At 36.1% G+C, this 22,081-nt stretch overlaps 1 protein-coding gene across 1 annotated transcript; it reads right to left on the reverse strand.

Moving 5' to 3' along the window:
• Positions 1–412: 412 nt before the first annotated feature.
• Positions 413–18,433, reverse strand: LOC104239577 (myosin-6-like). Its single transcript, XM_009794238.2, has 39 exons — positions 18,089–18,433; positions 16,275–16,403; positions 15,512–15,655; positions 15,021–15,166; positions 14,787–14,943; positions 14,622–14,680; positions 14,368–14,527; positions 13,917–14,066; positions 13,585–13,721; positions 13,092–13,238; positions 12,880–12,981; positions 12,167–12,224; positions 11,975–12,076; positions 11,071–11,108; positions 10,798–10,924; positions 10,371–10,541; positions 10,130–10,261; positions 9,937–10,046; positions 9,803–9,863; positions 8,182–8,359; positions 7,890–8,095; positions 7,421–7,540; positions 7,007–7,105; positions 6,660–6,872; positions 6,413–6,552; positions 6,211–6,286; positions 6,090–6,134; positions 5,439–5,516; positions 5,171–5,341; positions 4,434–4,589; positions 4,117–4,302; positions 3,238–3,366; positions 3,082–3,152; positions 2,904–3,003; positions 2,761–2,817; positions 1,948–2,004; positions 1,634–1,714; positions 1,454–1,536; positions 413–870 (listed from the first exon to the last, which is right to left on the reverse strand). The coding sequence occupies exons 1-39, from the start codon at positions 18,089–18,091 to the stop codon at positions 756–758; spliced, it is 4,494 nt and encodes a 1,497-aa protein (XP_009792540.1). The 5' UTR covers positions 18,092–18,433; the 3' UTR covers positions 413–755.
• Positions 18,434–22,081: the final 3,648 nt, after the last annotated feature.

Raw genomic sequence — 22,081 nt, forward strand, 5'->3', positions numbered from 1 at the left:
ATAGATTTTCACTTGTACTTGTCACTTTTAGCATATCAAGAGAAGATAATTTCTTTTTTCATTTTATACCCACAGTATTAATTACTTATTTCAAATCATTTTCTTAATCCATTAAAAATATGCATCAATTAATACGGGTATCATGGTAAATTATGCACTTCATTTATTATTCCTTCAGGGGTGTGCAAAATTCATAGTGGACAAGTAAAAGTGAACAGAGGGAGTAATACATTATTGACTCAAAAATCCACTAGAGAAGTAAGGAATATCGATAGCCTTTCTTGAACAGAGAGCGAACCGACAGCAAGTGACTTTGATCTCATGCTGGCCGAAGTATAGGTCGTGTGAACTTATCAAATATTTAGTTTCTTTCAAACTTAATCATATTCAAAAAGCTTAAAAACAATACCCCTTTTAAAACAACCCTTTCATTACAAGGTAAATTGGATAGGCTATAAAACATTTACATCATTCAATACAACCAATATGATTTGCTCCCTATTTTCCAAAAAAAATTAAAAAAAATAAGGAAAAATGGTGTTGTTCTTTGCCCCACCAAAAGAAATACAAAACTCAACTGCTCACACACTGCAACTTTTGCTATGAACTATAACTATAAACAACAACAAAAAATTATATTACATCAATCTATACTTTAAAAAAAAATGGGGGAAGAAAAGATGGATTTACAAGAAATCGAGGATGCTACAATAATCTGTCGCGCAAAACACACGAAAATCTTGGTGTCCTAGGCCTCACTCATGTAAAAATTGGAAGGCTGGATTCTCAAGAAGTTCAGTAGCAGGTTTGACATCTGCAAAATCCTTGACTTGAAGTGAATTTGAGACCTCATCAATTGAGAATGGAATGCTGCACTTGAAATGATGCATTGGTTAGAATTAGCTTCTCTAATCCATTTAAAATTTTCGATCACGCGGTTAAGTGGGTGGAAGGAATAATGGGTGGAAATGACACCAGGTAGCCACTTTTAAACATGCTATTTAAAATATATCCACAGTTTACGATGTACTTAAAAATAAAAATTAGCCAATTCGCTCGAACTTCAGGACACGACGTCCTGAAGTTTAAGCCTTTGAAGTTCAAAGTTCAGGACATCGTGTCCTAAAGTTCGAAAATTGTATCCATAAATTCGAATCTTATGTCCTGAATTTTAAATTAGCAGTTCAGAAATTCAGGACACTTAGTCTTGAATTTCAAATTATCAGCTCAAAAATTTAGGACGCTAAGTCCTGAATTTCAAATTAGTAGCTCAAAAGGTCAGGATACTTAGTCTTGAAATTTGGATGAATTGACTAATCTTTAAATGCATTATAAGTTGTGGATATATTTTAAATAGCAGGCTTAAAAGTGGCTACTTGTGCACTTCGCCCGAATAATGGCGAGAAAATAGCCTTACAAATTCCATGCGTTTAAACTGTGAATAGTTCCTTACCTCGAGTTATCATCCAATAGAAAGGAGTTGGTCTCTGCGTTGTTCGATTCCTCTGTCATAAGTACCCTCATGCTAGATATGACCTATCAGGAGAAAAGGGAAATTCCCTCAACATTCAACTATTATTGATATGAACATGCACTTCAATCGAATAAACACCATCGGCCACGAATAACTTACATCTGGAGAAACACTTCGTGTATTGTATTTATCATCCCAGTAAAGAGTACAAACTCTGTAAAGTTGCTGGACACTGAGAACCTGTAAAACCAGAATTTCACATTTTAAAGAAAGGTGATATGGTTTATACTCGATGAAATGGAACAGAATCGTCAAACCAAATTCTGACCTGGACAGATAGAGAAAAAGTTTGACAAAGAACTTTTACATATAAATTGCAAAATGGAAACATTAAATTTTTAAGTCTTCTACATATGCATTTCATAACATGGGGCTCGGAGCGGAGCTAATGTTGATTGAGAAAAAGGACTTACTGGACACAAATCATTAGTGATATCATCATACGAAATTCTGTACTTCTGGTGTATAACCTGCAAAAGAGTAACGATAAACAGAAAACTCCATATCAATGGTAGATCGCATTGCATATGCATAATTGTAGACATAAGCAAATTCTAAAAGACAAAAAGGAAAAGCAACAACTATCTTGCAACGTATAAGAAATTAGTGAGTAACCAAAGAAACCTCAAGGAAACTTCAGCAGTTTAGCTTTACCACTAATTCATTGCCAGACACGACGTCTCATAAATTTTTCCTTACACAATAAACCATATCTAATTGCTCAAACACTTTCGTCTGAGGCTTAATGAAGTACTTGACAATATTAAAAGGAATAAAGGGAAAACAGATGTCATAAAGATAGATTGATGGAACCAAAACAACTAAGATCACCAGAATCAAATAATAGCGAGGGCACACGTAAAAATAGAAGAATAAAGTGAAGGTTCCTACACTCTAATATTCTACTTGCAAGACAGATATGCAAAATAAGCACATGTCAGACTCTTCAAGGCAGAGCCAGGATTTCAATTTTATAGGTTCTGAATTTTAGAACGACAAGTGCTAATAATTGGGTTTTAACTTTAATAATTGTACATATTTAATGTTTCTTAATACAAATACACTGTTTGCGTAAAAGCTATTGGGTTCGGTTGAACCCATAGCCGGGCTGAAAGCTTCGCCCCTGCGACTTCAACAGTTGATTTGTGGTAAGTTAGGTGGCTACTTCTAATCAATGATACTAGAAAAAAAAATGTTGAAATGGAAGATGAAAAATATTAACATACCAAGAATCCAACAACTTGTCTTATATGTCTGAGTTCATCCCAGGATGAGCCAGCATACTGCAAGCCAAGAATATATTAAGCGAATAGTTAATTAGATGTGATTTTTTTTTTTCATTTAGGTGATACAATGAACGTTAAAATACCTCTTCCTTTGCTTGGCAGCACCACAACTCTAGCTCAGCCAAGCCAGATTTAACATATTCCGCATTACTGAATGTACAACACTCCCGCCGAAGAAGAAAACTACAGTTTGATAATTTATCTGAGATTAGTGTAAATTGACAAATAACAAAAGATGCTTAGATAAGAAAACTCAGCCACCTGTTAAAGAGCTGAACATTAATGTATGAAAAGGCTTGACTAAATATCTTCTGAACAAGAATTGGAGGCATCTGAAAATGAAAGGCAACAAGCATTAGCTTTCCTTCTGACTCAAATAAAAAAGAGAGAAAAAAGTAAAAGTTTGTGAGGCCGTACAAAGTTTTCTTTCAATGTACAGAGAAGAGAGTCGAGGCATTCAATTATCCCCCACCAGTGATTTATTGAATAATCTTTGCCAAAGGATCGACCAGATCTTAGCATACTTCCTCTGGAGGTCCGTGGTGCCTGAATTGCAATAGATCATATATTATGTGAAAACAATTAATTTCACCTTGTTCAAGAAAGTATCACAAGAAATTGAGAAGGAAAAAGAAATATGGCGATAAATTTAGAAAATTTCAGAAAAAAATCTAAAAAGGCGTTAAAAAAAAGATAAATGAATTTTGTGTTCCTGCTATTTTCTTGTCTTGATTTTCTGAGGCACGAAATTTGGTGTTACTGACGAAATCATTGAAATCTTGTTTCGTCACAGAGACTCCACCATCTCCCAAAACAAAACGTAGCTAGGTCGAAAAGACGATTATCTCGCTTGCAGACATATTCGGGCGGGATATTCATCAGTTTCACATATTCTAACTTCACTAGAACAACAGATTCAAGCCATTGAACGTCACAAGGAAGATTAAAATATTATTATATCTCATGCCTATTTCACACATAATAATAGAGGAAATGAGGCATTACTTTCATAGCTTCTAACTTAAACCAGATGACGAAGAACACAAAAATGGGGCCTACTTGAAAGAACCGAAAAAAATATGAAGAAAATTGATGTTTTCCGTATGGGTTGAGGTTTCTCCTAGAAACCAAACAAAAAGGATAAATAACAATTTCTTCTTTGGACATCTGCATATATATGGCATTACGCGATTGTTGTTATATACCCATGATTCTGCTTACGGAAACACATTTATCATCATCTGAATTTCTTTTTGATCAAGGAGTGAAAATAACTTGAACAAAAATGCAACATACCTGGATACATGAGGAGAGCAGTGATCCTAACTCCTTCTTCAAATTATCACGAATAATTCCATAAATCTTTTCAACATATGCTGTAAGCTGCTGCTTGAAAAGCATAGCTGGGTATTTGGCTTCAACCTGGCACACTACCTGCGCAGCTGCAGCATTATTGCCAGCAGAAGGGGACGAGCGGAAGCCCTGCAAACAGGAAATCCAAGATCAGTTACTACATAGACGGGAGTAAAACTACTGCAGCTAAACTTTCGGCACTCTAACTAAATGAAACAATTTCAAAGAAGGAATTAAGACAAAATGAAAAGTTCCAATACCATTGCCATTCTACCGAAGAGGGATGTTGCAGGCTGTGGCTTACGGATAGGAGTTGCACCAACTGCACTACCAGGCTTCAGACTTTCTTGGATTAGGAATAACAATGTCGACGTATTTGACAACCAGTATGCCATGTGGTCATTGCTATCTTGACTCTGCAATCATTATACTTTTCACATGTTCTGAGCTTGCAATAAGAGTTTCAAATGCAACAGGCACCTCAAAATTTAAGAAAATTAACCCCCTTGTGATCTTCCTTATCCCCCTTAGAAATCATGGATGGAGATCATAACCTTCTCTCATTTTTATGCTCTATCTCTGCTACTTGAACAACTTTTAGGATGTGATCACTCTAAAATCTTGTATGACCATACATTCATATTAACATAACATGACTAGTCATAATCATTTTTTGGATGCATGTAACAGTGGTGACCTTATTGATCTGTCGACTGTCAATGAGGATTTAATTGAAAGTTAAGTAAACAACCAATGGTAGAAACTGATTGATCACTTGCACTTCCTTTTTCCTTAACAAATGCTGCTAAAGACGGCAAGCAGTCGTTTGAAATCATGTGTAGGCTGTAATGTAATTTTTGGAGCTTATAGCAACTTAATGACTTAGTTCCAAAGGAATCATTTAGTCACTTTTCGCCACACTGTTTCTATCAATGTTTTACTCCAATATTCCGGAGACATGTAATGTCAAAATCAATAGTCGCAATTCTCAAATTACCTCAATGGCAGAACCAATCATCTGTACTAAACGATCAAACACGCTAGTCTTTTCTGCTTCAAAAGATTTCCAGCGAAGAAGGCATTTGTAGATGGTAAAAGCTGCGACAGGTTTGCTTTGACTGAATCCAATATCCTTCATCACACAGTCAATGAGCGCACCAATGTCTTCCTGCAGTACGGTCAACCAAGACTTCAATTAACAGAAAGTTTCTATGTCAAAACTTTAGAAAAATATGACTCTGAAGGTCCTCTGGGGAAGTACATACATGTTGTCGGTCGATAGGTCTCCTTAACTTGCTATTAGGAGTTTCAACTTTTTTAGCAGGTGTTGGACTTGGTGGATCCTGCAAAAGTCAATACTGTATAAGCATGGAGCACGAATTCGAGTTTGACAGCTTTCTGGACAATAATTAGAGGGGGCAAAATCAACCTATTTTTTGGCAACCCTCTCAACGCACCCGAGTTTAAACGGGTTGGATTATGGTTTTGTTGACTTGATATAACAGGTTGATTAGAAAATGAGGAAGTTTGGGTCATATTGGGCAGGTTGGATCGGGCGGAGCCAGGATTTGAAGTTTATGGGTTCTGGCCACCAAATTCATAGCTCGTCTTAGTTACTGGGTGCATAATTAGATATCTTATATCTATTTGATGGATTTCCTAATACAAATACAGGATCTAAGCAAAAGCTACTGGGTTCGGCCGAACCCATACCCAACACTCTACCTCTGCCTCTAGGTTGGATTATGACCAATTATTTGGCCCATCTTGACCCAAGCAAACTTTGGGTGGGTTGGGCCAATGACCCGCAATTTATTGATTTGACCAGATTTGACCTGCTTGACCAACCCCCCCCCCCCCATTTGACACTTGTAGTGGACATGATGTTGCTGGATGACAAGAAAAGAGTATCTTACATTGGTTCTGTTTTCTTCGTTCGGATTGTAGCCGTTTTCTACTACCTGCACTTACATACTGTCAATGTAATATTTCGCAAGCAAATACCTTGGAAGCAAAACTAGGTAAATGATCTGACACCTGTTTGGCAGGGGTTAACAAGGCTTGCTGAAGAACCTGGTTCTCAGATTCCAAGTCAAAATTCTTTTCCTGGAACCTATAACCAGAACACGCAATTAGAAAAAAAATAACGTTTGAGTTATAAACACGAGCCTGTCTGTATAAGAATAAAACTGCCATAAGATTATCCATTCAAGCTACTTATGACACAAGTTCATTAAACCTTTGCATAGTAGTCTTCAACTGAACGATTGTAGACTCTGCATCCATCACCTGCCTCAACCTCTCCTCACTAAGTTTGCTTGTCTCTTCAAATTTTCTTTCTGTCTCATCAATCTTCTTTTCTAGAGAGCTTACCAAAGCCTAACATGAAAAATCAAAACAAATGATCGTCAAAAGCTGCATGCAATTGGCTCCAGTCAACACAAGCAGCTTGTATACACTTGACTCCCTAATTTCAACAAACCTACCTTTAGATTCTCATTTTCAGCACTAAGTTTGTTCATCATTTCACGGTCAACAACGGTAACTTCCTGTATAATAGGGATCTTCTCTGCCGCCCTTTTTGCAGTTTCACGTTCTTTGACAAGTATTTCTTTTGCTTCTTTGAACTGAAATTGAACTTCTTGCAAAGCTGATTGCAGTTTTGCATTTTCTTTTGTTTTTGCTTCTTCCATATCAGCCTACAAAAACGGAATAAAAATGTATAAACTGGAAGGCAGACACTTAAAAGCATAAAGCAGTATAGACGGAACCAGCATTTCCTTATATTCCTACTCCACTTTGACAGAAGCAAAATACTTCTTGATCTACTTACCCTCATGCGTTTCTCCAGCTGTAGTCTCCAAGTTAATTCTTCAACTTGCTTCTCTAGTTTGTTCTTGGCAGCTTGAAGTGCACCAGTCTCCCGCGCAGCCTATGCAGAAATAGGTTACAATGGAACTCCGAATAGAGCAAACAATAGATATTCAATCAAAGTATTCACACCAAGCCCGAATTGGCAGAAGCATGAAAGAAAATTTAGAGCCTCTAAATCTGATGTAAGCTTGAGAAGCATAACTGCAATTAGTTTCTATATGATTTAAGCATACAGTAATATGATATATAACATATCCGAGAAAATTTAAGCTGTGTATCAACTCAGAATAGAGACTGTAACAGACGGCAGTAACAGCTAAAAGCTTTTGGTTCAACAAAGAGAATAAAGAGGAGTTGAAGAATGAAATATCACCATCTTAAGTTTCCGTAGTTCCCCACGAGCAACTCTAGATCTCCAAGCACATTGAGTGGTAATAGCAGCTTTCTTGAGCTTCTTATACTTCATACAGGCCAAGAACGTGCGACAATGACTCTGGGAATATAGCATGAGGATTATTATGAAGTGTGAGTCACAGATTCCAAGGCATTGAGTTAATAAATAGGTAGAGCAATAGCTGCAAGGAGAACTATTCCCAATAGTCTATTGATCCTAAATTAGAAAAGGTCTTTTGTTTTTGGAACACGGGGGGTCCAGAATAATTAAAGGCGGTAGCCCAAATATACAACACATACACTGATTATGTATATTTATACTTAATATACAAAACATATACATTTGCCAGCTATTTTTTATTTTTTCTGAGCGGCCTAAATGTAATTTTCCCATTAGGAAATTACCTCAAAATTTCCAAAGGATTATTCCTCCACTACTAACCGTTTACCTGAATGATAATGGCAGCTTTTGTCTGTCTTCTGAATCGTACTTCATCTCGTGCAGCCATCCCACGCATTCCTGTCTGAATTGAAATGGCAGCAGCGCATGATTCTTTGTAAGCCTTCCTAGCAAGATGCATGCGCACGTCTGTCTGGATCTTCAGACAAGCTGCTTCTTTCCGCAAGCTCTCGTATACACGCCGAGAAAGCTCTCCTGTAACAATGAGAGATGAAAAGATTGATATATTTTTAATCTAAGAACCAGATAACTGAAAGCCGAGCATGTAGCAAATGAAGTACCTCTGCACATTGACTGTATCCATATTGCCAACTGACGTAACAACATAAAATTTCTTCGAGCCATGTGAGAACGAAATTTCTTCTGAATGATGCTCGCCGATCTCCCTAACACCACTGTCCTGCGAGAATCAAGCTCTGCCATCTGACCAGCTCTTAAAAACACTTTTGTTTTACCAATCTGCAAAGGCAAAATGGACAAATAATTGGCTTTCCTGAAGCCTCCTCTACTTGGGAGACATCTCACAAAGGAAATCCGTAGGTGATTCTGGCTTTTCCTTCTTTTTAGATCAATAAAAGAATGAAATATTCTACAGTTGATCTAAGTCAAAAGGCAAAGAAAGGCATGAAATATGTGCGAGACATTTAGTTAATGCTTGTGGCTTTAAAGGCAACGGTCTTCTACATATGATTATAAAACAAGAACCAAAAGAGCTCTGGAAGAAGATACAACAACAACAATGCCCCAGTCCCAAACAAGTTGGGGTCAGCTATATGAATCCTCAATGATCATGTTACTCCAACTAAACTCATCTCAAGCTAATATTGTATGCAAACACAGAGATTCCAAATAAGTTGCTCGGACACAAGTGCGGGTGACCGACACGGGATATAAAGGTCGGATCCTTCGAGATGTAAATCCTAAGATTCGGGAATATAGATTCTAGTATGGATACAAGTGCGGGGATACGGCTAAAAATAATTCAAAAAAATAAAAATATTAAAATATTAAAAAAATTGTGGAATACTTACGTATAGCTTGTAAAGTGTGGATTTATTTTTTATTCTCAAGTTGTAGATAAGTAAGGGATTGAATTCCTAGATAAGGTATGATATTTTCTTCAAATTTACCTTATTTTTTGTTCTGATTTCGGGAATCAAATTGTATCTACTCTCGAATTTTTTCGTCCGTCGTGGTCAAAGTACCCAACATTATTTGACCAAATCCGGTACGGATCCCATACCTACACCCATACTAGTGTCGTGTCGACACGGGTGCGGCACCTAAACTGTCGTGTCGGAGCAATTTAGGATTCCAGTGTGCAACAAATGCGAAAAGGGAACCACTAAAATTCTTAAAACATTTTACTGAATGAAGAATGTGCTAGATAAATGTCATGTTCATAGAGATAAAACACACTTTTTGTAAATTGACATTATTGTTCGAAAATAAGTTACTCTAAAAATACAAAAATCCACCGGAAAGGTTTGAATTGTTTCACGTTTAAAGGATTTTTTTTAACTTCTAAAAAAGTGATGTGTACCATCCAGGGAGTAGAGGGATGGCTCAGATCCCTCTACCCTCGACCAAAGGACCTAGTTTGAGCCCTCTACTCCCAAAATACAAAAGTGCAGTGGAAAGGATTGAATTGTTTCATGTTTAACGGCATCTTCCGTATCTCTAAAAAGTGTGATGTATACCACCAAGGGATGTAGTGGGATGGATCAGATCCCTCCACCCTTAGATAGAAGTCTTGGGTTCGAGCCGTAGAAGCGGGATTTTCCAGGTAGGGAGCGCTTCCCCCTTAAATGGATCCTATGTGGCGTGAATTTGGATTAGGTAGGGCAGTGAGTTTCGGATACCAGATAGTTAAACCAAAGAAAAGATAGCATGATGTATTACCTGATATCCTTGAAGACCGACTTTCTCTAAGAGGCTTGTGCATGCAGAGACCTCGTCCGTACTGTCATAAATTCGTAGGAAAAAATCAGAAATCATTGACAATCTGACCAAATATTACAAGGTAAAATAGGTACCTTCCATCTAAAATTTCAGGCGAGAGGACGCCAAAGCGATCTAAAAATTCATAAAAGGGTTTTCGAGTAGGATATCCGGCACAGCTTATTCTTATTGCTTCCATCACTCCCTACAGAAAAAAAGCCAGTGAGCAGAAAATTTCAATTCACAGGTACGCTACCAATATGAAAAAAATTCAAGACATTTCCTTACCCCACAGCACAGCTGTTGCAGAACATTGTGATTCTCGAAGATAGAGGGCTTTAGCAGATTATTCGGCTTCACACATCGAATATAATGGGGTTCAGTTGTATTCAGAGCTTCAAGCAAAGACTGCAATTGTTGCTGCAAAGTGTATAAAGGAACATATGATGATTCAATATGTATGCTCTGTGTAATGGCATGGATGAAAAGAAAAGAGCAAAATATGTTAGAAAAAAAGATGCAAACATGCCTTGAAGCTAGAGCCAATAGAAGAAAACTTTGACTGTTTTGAGGATTCCTCCACTGATGTTGGAAACAAACCAGATACAAAAGAACATTTTGAAGCTCTCAAGAGCGCCTGGTGTTCAGCAACAACATAGTCTTTGTTCTTATCCAGAAACAATTCAGTTTGATACGTGACCTGTAATAAAAGAACATGTATAATTATCCATGGCTTCAGAATAAATAAAAATGAGAAATGCATATTTTTAGCCGCTCCCAAAAATAATAGCCAACAAAATGTATATTTTTTGTATATATGTGTATTATATACATATTTTATACACTTTTTGGCTAGGCAGCGCAATTAGTTTCGGCCGACCGGTCAAATTATATTTTGCTCAATAAAAATTGAAGATCTAAGCACGAAAATTTCTAAGGTAAATGAAAAGACTTACATCACCAGCGTAATGGCAAATAGTGAAGTCAGAACGAGCCAACTTGGGCTTGCTGAATCGTTTGTGGTCTTTGAAAGTCTGATAAAGTTTCTGAGCAAATGTTTCATGAGTTGATCTTGGAAACATACTGCAAAAGCAAAACCACAGCAGTCTGAATACCATAAGCCATAAGAATTGAGCACAAATAAGGATCAATAAAGATTCTTGGAAACGATAAGAATGGATAAGGCTATATAAAAGAACAATAAATAGCTCTTTCATTAAGCAGCTTACCAAGCTTCATCAAGAAGTGCTATAATACCTCCTGGTTTCTGAGCAAATAAAAATTTGTCAAAATACGTTGCAGAAGAAACAAAAGACAGAATTCAATCTTGGTCCATAAATGAGAAACATGTAAATTAGACAAAGAAATCAACATCACCACAAAAAGGAGGTTTATATGGGACTTTTGTAGCAGATATTTATAGGAAACAAAGACTGGATTCAAGCCAACTTATATAAAAGCACGATTTCGGCCTTCGGTGCTAGAATAAAGTTTCTGGCTTTTTCTTGCTGAAACTGCATCTTCTTTGCAAATCTTAGCCTTCTGCGACCTCTTTTTATTGTTTTTCTTCATTGATTACTAAGTCTTGTGGTAAATGTTATTACTGTTATCAACAGAAAACTCATCCTTAAAAGAACTTCACCTAGACTTTATCAGCTGCAACTTTCAACTTATATCCAAGATAATGCACATATAACTGAAAATATACTTAGAGAAGACAACATATTTTTAGGGAAACAAGCTGATGATAGGAAAGAAAGGGATTTTACAAAGGAAATGGAGGAGAGTAAGAAAAGGATTGAATGGACATATAGCATCACAGTGCACAACGAACACCTTGTTTTGGGCTAATTACATTTTTGGGCCGCCCAAAAAAATAATAGCCGGCAAATGTATACGTTTTGTATATTAAGTAAAAATATACATATAATATACATATAACATACATATCATTCATATAATCAGTGCATATGTTTTGCATATTTGCGCTACTGCCTGCAATTATTTGGGCCGCGGGGCAAAAAATGAAAAAATCCCTATTTTTTAACTGGGTCAAATCGACTGAAAATAGATCCTGAGAAGTCATTTACAAGTAAACAACTGTAAACACATAAAAGAAATCTAAGTGTAAACCTTTTCTATGAGATCCAGAATATCTTGATTATCAATGAACTCAATGTAGCTCCAGTCAATTTCCTCTTTTGTATACTCTTCTTGTTCCATTTTGAAAACATGCTGAAAAAACACATAAAACAGGTAAGATAAAGATGTGTACAGTAGTAAATGATCGTTCAATAAACTCAAAGATGAGGAAATAACCAGAACCTGATTGAAGTGCTGTTGAAGTTTCTCATTTGTCAAATTGATACAAAATTGTTCAAAGCTGCAGAAATTAAGAGCATCAGAAATACGATTCATATCTGCAGAAGTAAAAAGCATCAACAGTATGAAACAACCTACAAAGCCGAGTCCATGACTAGTCAGCTTTCAGAATAAAAAACTGATACTGCAGTCGAACCAAATAGTACAAAATTAAAAAGCCGTGGAGCTTTCCACAAATTTCAATCTTGTTGCCCACAAAAAAGAAATTATTACCTAACAACGTGACCCTAAGTCCCCATACGACATACTCCCTCCGTCCCAATTTAATTGTGATACCCTTTCTTCTGTCCCAAAAGAATGATACCTTTCTACATTTAGAAACAATTTAACTTTAAGCTTTCCATTTTACCCTTAATGAGATGATTTTTAGCCGGACAAATATATATGGCTTGTTTTAGACCACAAGTTTTAGAAGTTTTCCTTTTTTTCTTAAACTCCGAACCCAGTCAAACAACATCACATAAATTGGGACGGAGGGAGTAGTTTAATAGATTTTGTATCAGACTTAGAAGCAAATGAGATTTAAAGTATTTCGACTGCAACATAAAAGAATTTTACTGCTTGTGGATATGCTAAGGCAATTTTTATATACAGTTCATTCCAGAAGACTAAATCTCACATACAATCCAAAACAAAAGGGCATACCGGTCAAGCACCTGTTAGTCTTAAAACTCTCAAATCCATAAATATCCAGCACACCAATCAAAGATTTTGATTTTGGATCTTGACCAATTGAACTATTAATCTTATCCACCAGCCTGAAATAAAAAAATTGAAGGGCTCATGTAAAAAGTACAAGTCATTATCGTTTCATCAATTTTGTAATGAAGTAGTGAATGATTCAATTGCACAGAAACTTAAAGCTTACCAATCGAACAACTTTGAGTATACTATTTTTGCCAAAGCATCTCTACTGATGGCTGCTGCTTCTGGATCCAGCAATTTCGTGATGGTTTCACCCCGAGTTACAATAACACGCTTGCAAAGCGAATCCTCAAGAGCCTTCATGTCACACCTAGAAAATACTAAAGTTCAAAAAAGGCTGCACTTTTTCTCTTTGAGAATAATCTAGCTTAGTAATTCAGAATGGTACTCCCTCGGTCCGAATTTATGTCATACTTTTCTTTTTAGTCTGTCCCCAAAAAGAATGTCATGCTTCCTTATTTAGAAATAATTTAACTTTGAATTTACTACTTTATCTTTGATGATTTATAGGCACACAAATATATATGGTTTGTTTTAGACCACAAGTTTCAAAAGTCTTCTTTTCTTTCTTAAACTCCGTGCCGAGTCAAACACCTCCACATAAATTGAGATGGGGGGAGTAATTGACTTCAGAATAAGCCGAACTCCTCACTTACATTAACAGCTCGGCTGCAGCCCTTAGATGAAACCAAGATCTTTCATCTTTCGGCACTGAGGAGTCTGTCTCCTTCCCTTTTGTAAATTCGATGTTTCCAAGATGGAGAATTGCAGCCACTACACGAAATATTGCATCCTGGGAAAAGACAAGAGATAACTAAGAAACCAACAACAACAACTACTACTACTATGTCTCAGTACCAAACAAGCTGGATTCGGTGATATGAATCCTCATTTCTTTCTGTACGCTCAACTCATATCATCATCATTATCAAAATAAGGAAATTACACCCTTGAGCATGTTTTTCTGTCTCTGCATTTTCAAACATACCTGCTCTTCCGAACTTATTCCGACAATATCCATTGCCCTTCTTGTATCTAGGTATTCTTTGGAATCGTCAACCCCATCTAACTCATAGCAATTTGACTGATTTAGGTAGTGAAATGACCGAGGGTTATCCAACTTGTACCTTTGAATATCCTGAAAGTGGACAACAGAATCAGACTGGTAATAAATTCTAAGTCCACATTAACAGATCATTACCAAAATTTAAATTAAGATATAAAACAACGAAAGGCTGGGAGTAAAATACAGTTTGGTTTTGACAAGGATTAAATCCACTTCTTTCTTTCTTCAGTATTATCAGATAGTAGCATGATGTTTTTTTCATTTGCAGGGATATCTGTGCGTAGAAATTCTATTCCCGACAAAGAAAAAAGACGAAACCCTATGGTTTCAGAATGTGCATTCTTCTACAAAAGCAACTTATTGAATTAAATACCTTTGACGGTGCAGCACATAGCATGTAGAAACAGTGATAATTTCTCTCTGGATCAGAAACTTGGCAAACACGAGATCTTTCGAGTAAATATGTTCTGATAGCAGCTCCTGAAATCTTTCCTCTCTGGTCAAACTGGATCTCCACAAACTTACCAAAGCGACTGCAATCTCAGCGTAAGACATATTACAACCATGTAGTAATTTTCACGAGACGAATCATTGAAAGTTAGCTAATAACAGATATATCTGCCCAACCTTGAGTTATTATTTCTGACAGTTTTTGCATTACCAAATGCTTCCAAAACAGGATTAGACTGCAAAAATACACAAATATCAAAGTTGCCTTTTTTTTTTTTTTTTTTTTGGGGGGGGGGGGGGGGGAGAGCAAAAAACTGTGGTAAAAGATCCAAGACAAGTTACCTCCAGGACTTGCTGCTCGACTGTTCTACCCTCAGCGACAGCTCTCCCTCCCATGTAAGCAAGATAGCGCATTAGTAGTTTTGTGCTTTCTGTTTTACCAGCCCCACTCTCTCCGCTAACCAGTATCGATTGACTTACTCCTTCTTTGATCATAAGTCTGCATCCATTGGGGGTAATCTCTTACTGAAAATTCAAAATCAAGGGCTCGATCAACAAACATGGGGCAGCACACACCTGTATGCTGCATCAGCAACAGCGAAAGGGTGAGGGCTAAGCTCTCCAAATGCCGCACCTTTATATTGGGACATCATATGGCTATCATATAAGTGAGGTAATCTTCTGAAAGGGTTGACAGCGATTAGTATATTCCCTGTATACGTCTGAAACAACAATTTACAAGGTTAGTTCAGTAAGCACTAACAACAACAACGCCTCAGTCCCAAACAAAGTTGGGGTCGGCGATATGAATCCTTACTACTTTCTTTAAGCTAAACTCATATCATCATCGGACAAAATAAAATAAGAGCAGTAGTGAAAATAAGTTTTATATAGATAATATTTAAAGCCTAATCCTAACTAGTAAGTACTAAGCATCACCTCTATGGATCTTTTTTTTTTCCATTGTGTCCTATCTTTAGCTAAGTCTGCATTAATTCAGTAAACACTAACATTCTCCAAATATTAAAAGGTAAATGAACATAATGAAATGAGACCAAAAAACTCACATATATTTCATTAATATCGTATCTAGTCTTTAGATTGTGCAGGACTCCTGGTTCGTGCAAATAAGCAAGCTTTGTCATATCATCAACACCACAAGATGGAGCTTCAACATCTTTAGGGTAGAGGTTAGAAGACTTGACAACCACCTGCGCAATAGTAGATTTTAACAAAAAGGAGCAACGAGATTCAAAAATCTGCTTAGTTGATAACTTTCTAAATAGTATGGTGGGAACCTAAGTTGCACGGACTCTTCATTTGTGGTGCCGCACCCGTGTCGAAATGACACCAGCACTAGCATGGGTGTGGGATACGTACCGGAACTAGTCAATCAACATTAGGTACTTTGACCACAAACTACTGAGAAATTATGGATAAGATATTGACATTTTTATTTCTCAAGACAAACTACTGTTGATTTCTAGATGGATACCTACAACTTGAGAATAAAATATTTGAGTAATTGCACTCTACAAGCTACATTTTCCACATAATGTCTCATTATTTAGGCATATTTTTATAGCTCTATTTTCAGATATAGCTGAATCCCTCCACCTGTATCCTTACTTGGATTCGTACCCCCGAATATTAAAATTTAGATCATGAATGATCTGACCTCTAGATCCGAACCTGTTTAGGATACCCGCACCGGAGTCCGAGACTTAGGTGGGAAAAATACAAGTAAGGTCTCATTTTGAGCATCACTTAAAATAAGAAATAAGTTATGATTTACTTCTTTAGAGAAATTCGATGCCGTAAGCGACGTACCGTTTTCCCAGAAGTACAAAGAACCTTGATGTTTGCACCATTGACTTCTAAAACTTCCCCATCTATCCAGGCCACAACAGGATCCTCCACCCAAACAAGTGATCCCACCCCTAAGCCAACTGAAGCAGCCTACAAATCCAACAATGCAATAATATTCTCCATTAAGTAATATGCAATGTTGTCCAGAAAAGATAATTTGTATTTCTTTATTCTGGCCTTAGCTACAAGCAAAATGGTCGGGAATTCAATTTAATGCTGTCAGATAACTTCTAATTGAGGCCTATCTGATATCAACAGCCCAAGCAATGAGAATAAAAGAAAGCCTTTTAAACTATAGAGACAACGCCGCTCACTAAACTTATGAAAGACATAAAGAATGCAGAAAGTGTCAACTAATTTAAAAAGAAATTAGCTTTAATGTGTATTTGAAAATATGGACTTTGTTAATCTCTTTATCCTGCCTCAGACTTTGTGACAATCTGTTCACGATTAAGAACCTGTGTGACAATCTGTTCATGATTAAGAACGGCGAACCACTAACAACTTGCAGCAAAATGCATGAGATTTTTCTGTGAAAAGTAGACTAGTTCACAACATAACTTTAACACAAACAAGAGCTAGAGAAGGTATTAGCTGAGAATAAAGCAAGAAACTCTCATCAGACACAATTTATATGACACTCTTTCCATTTTGCAACATCCCATAATGTTTGACACCATTCTGCATCGATAACGCTTTGAAGTGAGCGTAGTTAAAAGCGAAAAGCGTAAAAAAGAGACAAGCATTGTTGGAGCTTTAAGCGCAAAACGCAATTAAAGCACGGGCTTTAGCGAAGAAAAGCACCAATGAAGAAAAAAAATTAAAAAATAGAAATTTAATGCAAGAAATGTAACTATAAACAAAAATTAATTCTTTGAGCAAAAGAATGGGAAAATTATAACTAAACTATCGGCGAGTTGCCGTGCCCGTAAAGACGGAACCTATCGATGAATGTCCACATGCCTTAGCACCTTGAGACGCTTACACTAAAGCAGCAATTAAGCGAGGCAAAGCGCATAACCTGGGCTTCACCGAGCTTCAGGGCTTAAGCGAACTTTAAGCGAGCCTTTAACAACACTTTAACTCACAACTTTCAAGAATTCAATTCAACAAAATCTTCAAACCTTAAGCTTTGATAATGCTATTTTCTCTATCAAACTAAAGGACAGCCCGGTGCACAAGGCATCCCGCGTTCCCCAAGGGGTGTGACGTAGACAGCCTAACCTAATGCAAATATTAGTGACAGGCTTCCACGGCTCGAACCCATGACCTATAGGTCACACTAACACAACTTTACCGTTGCTCCAAGACCTTCTATTTTTTCTATCAAACTAACTTCACAAATCACAAGTAGTACTATTTTCTTTTACCATTAACATATATATACATATATAGAAGTCAAATTTAACATTTTAAGCTCTATGTCCAGAAGCTCAATGCCACTCAAAAAACCATCACATAGAACTGGATGGACAGAATAGTTGAAGTAAAACTCAAAGGAAACTGCCTTTAACATTAATAGACTTGTACTAATTACTGTTTTTCAAACCAAAGCTAGAATTTGGAAAAGTAACTTAGCAAAAGAACATATATTAACAAACCTTAATCAGTTAAGTTCAAAAAGCCTAGAGATAAAATACCATTACACAGTCCAAAATACAATGTGAAATACACTCAAAATGAAACTCAACAAGACAATATTTAAAGATATGAAAATCAAAAACAATGCTGTATATCAATAAACAAATAAAATAAAAAAGATGATAATTGAATACCATTTTCTAAATAATTCTTCAATCAGATAGATTGTTGAAGCAGCCTCTTGATCAGCTTCTGAATACTCAATGATAACATTAAAAAAAATCAACCCAATACAGAACAAAATAAAAACAATTAATTTCCTTCAAAAATTCAACCGAATTTCTGTAAAATTTCAAACTTTGCTCGAACTTCAACTTTTGGTCTATTTCTTCAATTTTCCATAAATCAACAAAAAGAAAAAATTTTGAGCAAGTGAAATTGATTTTAATTGGGTTTTATTTCTCAAAAGAATTTGAAAAATTGGGAGAAGTTTAAAATTTAAAGGTATAAAAGCTTAAGGTTTGCTCTATTAAGAGCAAAAATACTGAGGCTTTACGTTGTTCTTTGTTTTTTTCCTAGTCTTTTATTTTTCTTTGTTCTTTCTTGTTCGTTGGGGGGGGGGGGGGGTCTAAGTTCATTAAAAATATTTTAATGGCCAATTTGTAATTAAAGTGTAGTAAATGAAGTCTCTCCTCCGTTTTAAAAAGAGATGAAAGACTTTTGAAATTTTTAATTTTGTACATGTAAAAAAAATTGTGGTTACAAGATTTTTAAAATTTATTTGTATTAAATATTTCATTAAAAAAAATTTGATATTTTTAATTTTGTATACGTAAAATAATTTTGTGTAAAATTTATTGTATTAAACATGTCATTTAAAAAATTTCATTAAAATTAAAATAAAAAGTTTAAATTATATTATTTTTAAAAATTTAAAAATTATTATTCTTTTTAAACAGGAAAAAATTATCATAGAAATTAAAATTAATGGAGCATATGTTAATGAATAAAATACCAAGTCAATGGGGAAAAAATGGAATACCAAGTCTACTGGTTGATTTGCTATGTTACACCTAGTGGCTACACAAATTGTCAATTTTAAACATAAGTCTTCTTAAATAGGAGAACCCATCTTTGTATGTGTCTATCACGTCTGTTTTATTTGTTTAATAATGTGTTTGGCTAAATTTCTAAAATAATTTTGAAAAGTATTTTTTTTTAAAAGTATTTTTTACGAGAAACAGTTTGTTTTTGGCATTCAATTTTTAACGTATGTGATCATCCAATTTTTCACGTGTCCATCAACTGTAAATTGTATTATGACAATTCATATAAATTGACTAGTTTTACAATGATTATCGGCCTACCGTAACCTGTTTATTTTTTGGGAGAGGGGGGAGGGGGGATTGGGACCGATAATTTGAACAAGCTCACACAAAAACAATGAAAATTCATATAGCTGCCTTAACTTATTTGATATTAAATCTTGATTGTTGTCAGAGGCGGAGCCAAGATTTGAACCTTATGGGTTCAAGATTGTAATCCTTTTAAGTTAGTGGATTTAAAATTAATAAGTTGTACACAGTGGCAGAGCCAGGATTTTTATTAATGGGAGTCAAAATATAAAGAAATAAACTCATCAAGAAGTCAAGGTGTATCATTATATAGTATATATACATATTTTTTTTAAAATTACCGAGCTAAACAGTTTAATTTTTCGGCGAATTGGGTGTCGGTTGACACCCCTTTGGTGTATGTGACTCTTCCACTGGTTGTACATATTTAATGAATTTCTTAAGACAAATACATGGTTTAAACAAAAGCTACTGGGTTCGGCCGAACCCGCATCTCGCACTCTACGTCCCGCCCCTGATTGCTGCTATCGACCCGCCCATATCTAACCCCGCTCACCCGTTTACCACCCATAAGCAATCGCAACTACATTATGAAAAAGAACACCAACCTAAATCAAGCAGAAATTAATTGAAGCATATAAGGTCCATGAAAAGTTGAAGGCACATAAGCTTAAGAAATCACTGACATCATCTTGTTGTTTTTAAGTAATGCAAAAAGTATGAAATAATCAGCCAAAACACATGATCCATTTGGTCCACATATGTTAACAAAAGAAAGTATTTTTGTTTTTTTTATAGCAGTAATGTCCAGAAAGTGGCAGACTTATAGCTAGTGTTAGGGATAAGTTCAAAGGAACTCACTTTATTACATTATGAACCCATATTTTTAAGGGATTGTTTTACAAAAATAGCCTGCTAGATTTAATGCTTACTTTTTTTAATAGTTATACATGAATTATACATTAATATATATATATATATATATATATATATATATATATATATATATATATATATATATATTATATTGTAAGCACGTGATTTTTACCCTATATGAGAATTACTCCCAAAAAATTCAAAATCAAATGATTTTTCTTGGTGTGCAATTTTGTGAGATTTTGTGATATTTTTGGATAATTATTTGTATTTGTCTGTGTTTGCTTATTTGTTAAAGTAATAAAAAATACAAAAATATGTCGCATTTTGCATGTAGGATTTAATTCTACAATTTGTTAGTAATTAAGTTTGTTTACAAAAAATAAAAATTACAAAAATAGGTATCTTTTGCATTTTTAGCATTTAATGTCCAAATATACAATTTTATGCTTAATTATTACTTAAATGTGCGTTAATTGTTATTGGTAGTTAATTTGCGCTTTTATAACTTAATTTAGTTCTTAATAATAATTTAAGTATTTTATAATTTAGTTTTAGAAAATAAAAGTAGAAAAGAGAACAAAAATACAAAGAAAAATCGGATTGGGTCACTTCTTCAATTTTTAACTCCAGGAACAAACAATTGTCCAATCTTCCCCACGACCCAGTCCACTTCACACGGGTCGACCCGGTCCGCCCCACTAACCCATTAACCCAACACCCCTTCTTCATTTTGTCCAACACAAAACAAAACAAAAAAAAGAAGACAAAGAAAACCCTAAAAAAGACCAAAAACTCATCCGCCTCCCCCTCCATCTTCTTCTTCTCCAAAACTAAACCACCCCAAGCATCCATGGCTGCCCTTTACCTTCTTCTTCGACACACCCTCGTCGTCCAAACAACCCGTTGCTTCTGCTCTTTCACGTCCAAACAGCTGCTGCCCAAACACTTCATCTTCTTCGTCCTTCGTCAAGCTCGAGCTTGAGCTCGACATCCATGGCTGCCCAGCTCCACCAAGCAGTCCGCCATTGCCTTCGTCGACCAGCTGCTCCTGTTCTGCCGCGTCAACTGCTGCTAAGCTTCGGCATGGCTTCAGTCGCTAATTAGGTTCGAGTTCGTCGTCGTTTGGTCGAGCTTCATCTTCTCCGTCAAAACCGTTCGTCGTCACCACCAGTTGCTTCTGCTTGCTGCGTCGACCAGCCCGTTGTTTTCTCCTTCTATCGTTCGAAGCCCCGTCGCCGCTGCTTCGTCACGACCAAAACCTGCCGCGCCACCGCTGCTGCTGCCCCGATGCTGCTGTTCCAGCTTCGTCGAGTCTCATCGCCATGGCTGCCTTCCTCCGAGCTGCTTCTTCTGCCTTCATCTCCTCCATCCAAACAACCAAACGTGCACCAGCTGCTTCACGTTCAAGGCCCAGGCGACGCTGCAGCAGCGACCACTGTTTATCCGGGGTGCTGCTGCCTTCCGCTTCATCCATCTTCTTGTGATGGGCTGCCACGCTTCTTTGGTCGTCCTTTCTTCGGTCGTCTTCGGCGTCAAGTTATCTTGGTGCGAGATTCATTTCCGAACAGATTGTTTCCACCCAAGTTCATCGTCATTCGTTCGATGCTTTGGTCGTCAAAACAGCCCGTGTGCATGTCGTTCGATCCGGTTAGTAGATTTTGAGTTTTATTTTGTCCGTATTTTGTTTTGATATTCTCGAATCTAAAACCGGCAAATGTTTGTCTTGTTCATGTCTATCGTTTGAATTAATTTTTTAGTTTGTTCATGTGCTTTGTTAAATTAATTTTTCAGATTTCAAATGAAAGATTAATTAATTGTTTTTCATGTTATTTCATGTTTGTATTGTTGTTTAGATAAATATTTATTAGTTTAATGTTTGTTAGATTCAAATTGAAATTTAATTAATTATTTCTTCAATTTGTTTCATGTTGTTATGTATTTTCCAGAAATTAT

This window comes from Nicotiana sylvestris, chromosome 2, assembly GCF_000393655.2.
Source record: "Nicotiana sylvestris chromosome 2, ASM39365v2, whole genome shotgun sequence".
NCBI classification, from domain to species: domain Eukaryota; kingdom Viridiplantae; phylum Streptophyta; class Magnoliopsida; order Solanales; family Solanaceae; genus Nicotiana; species Nicotiana sylvestris.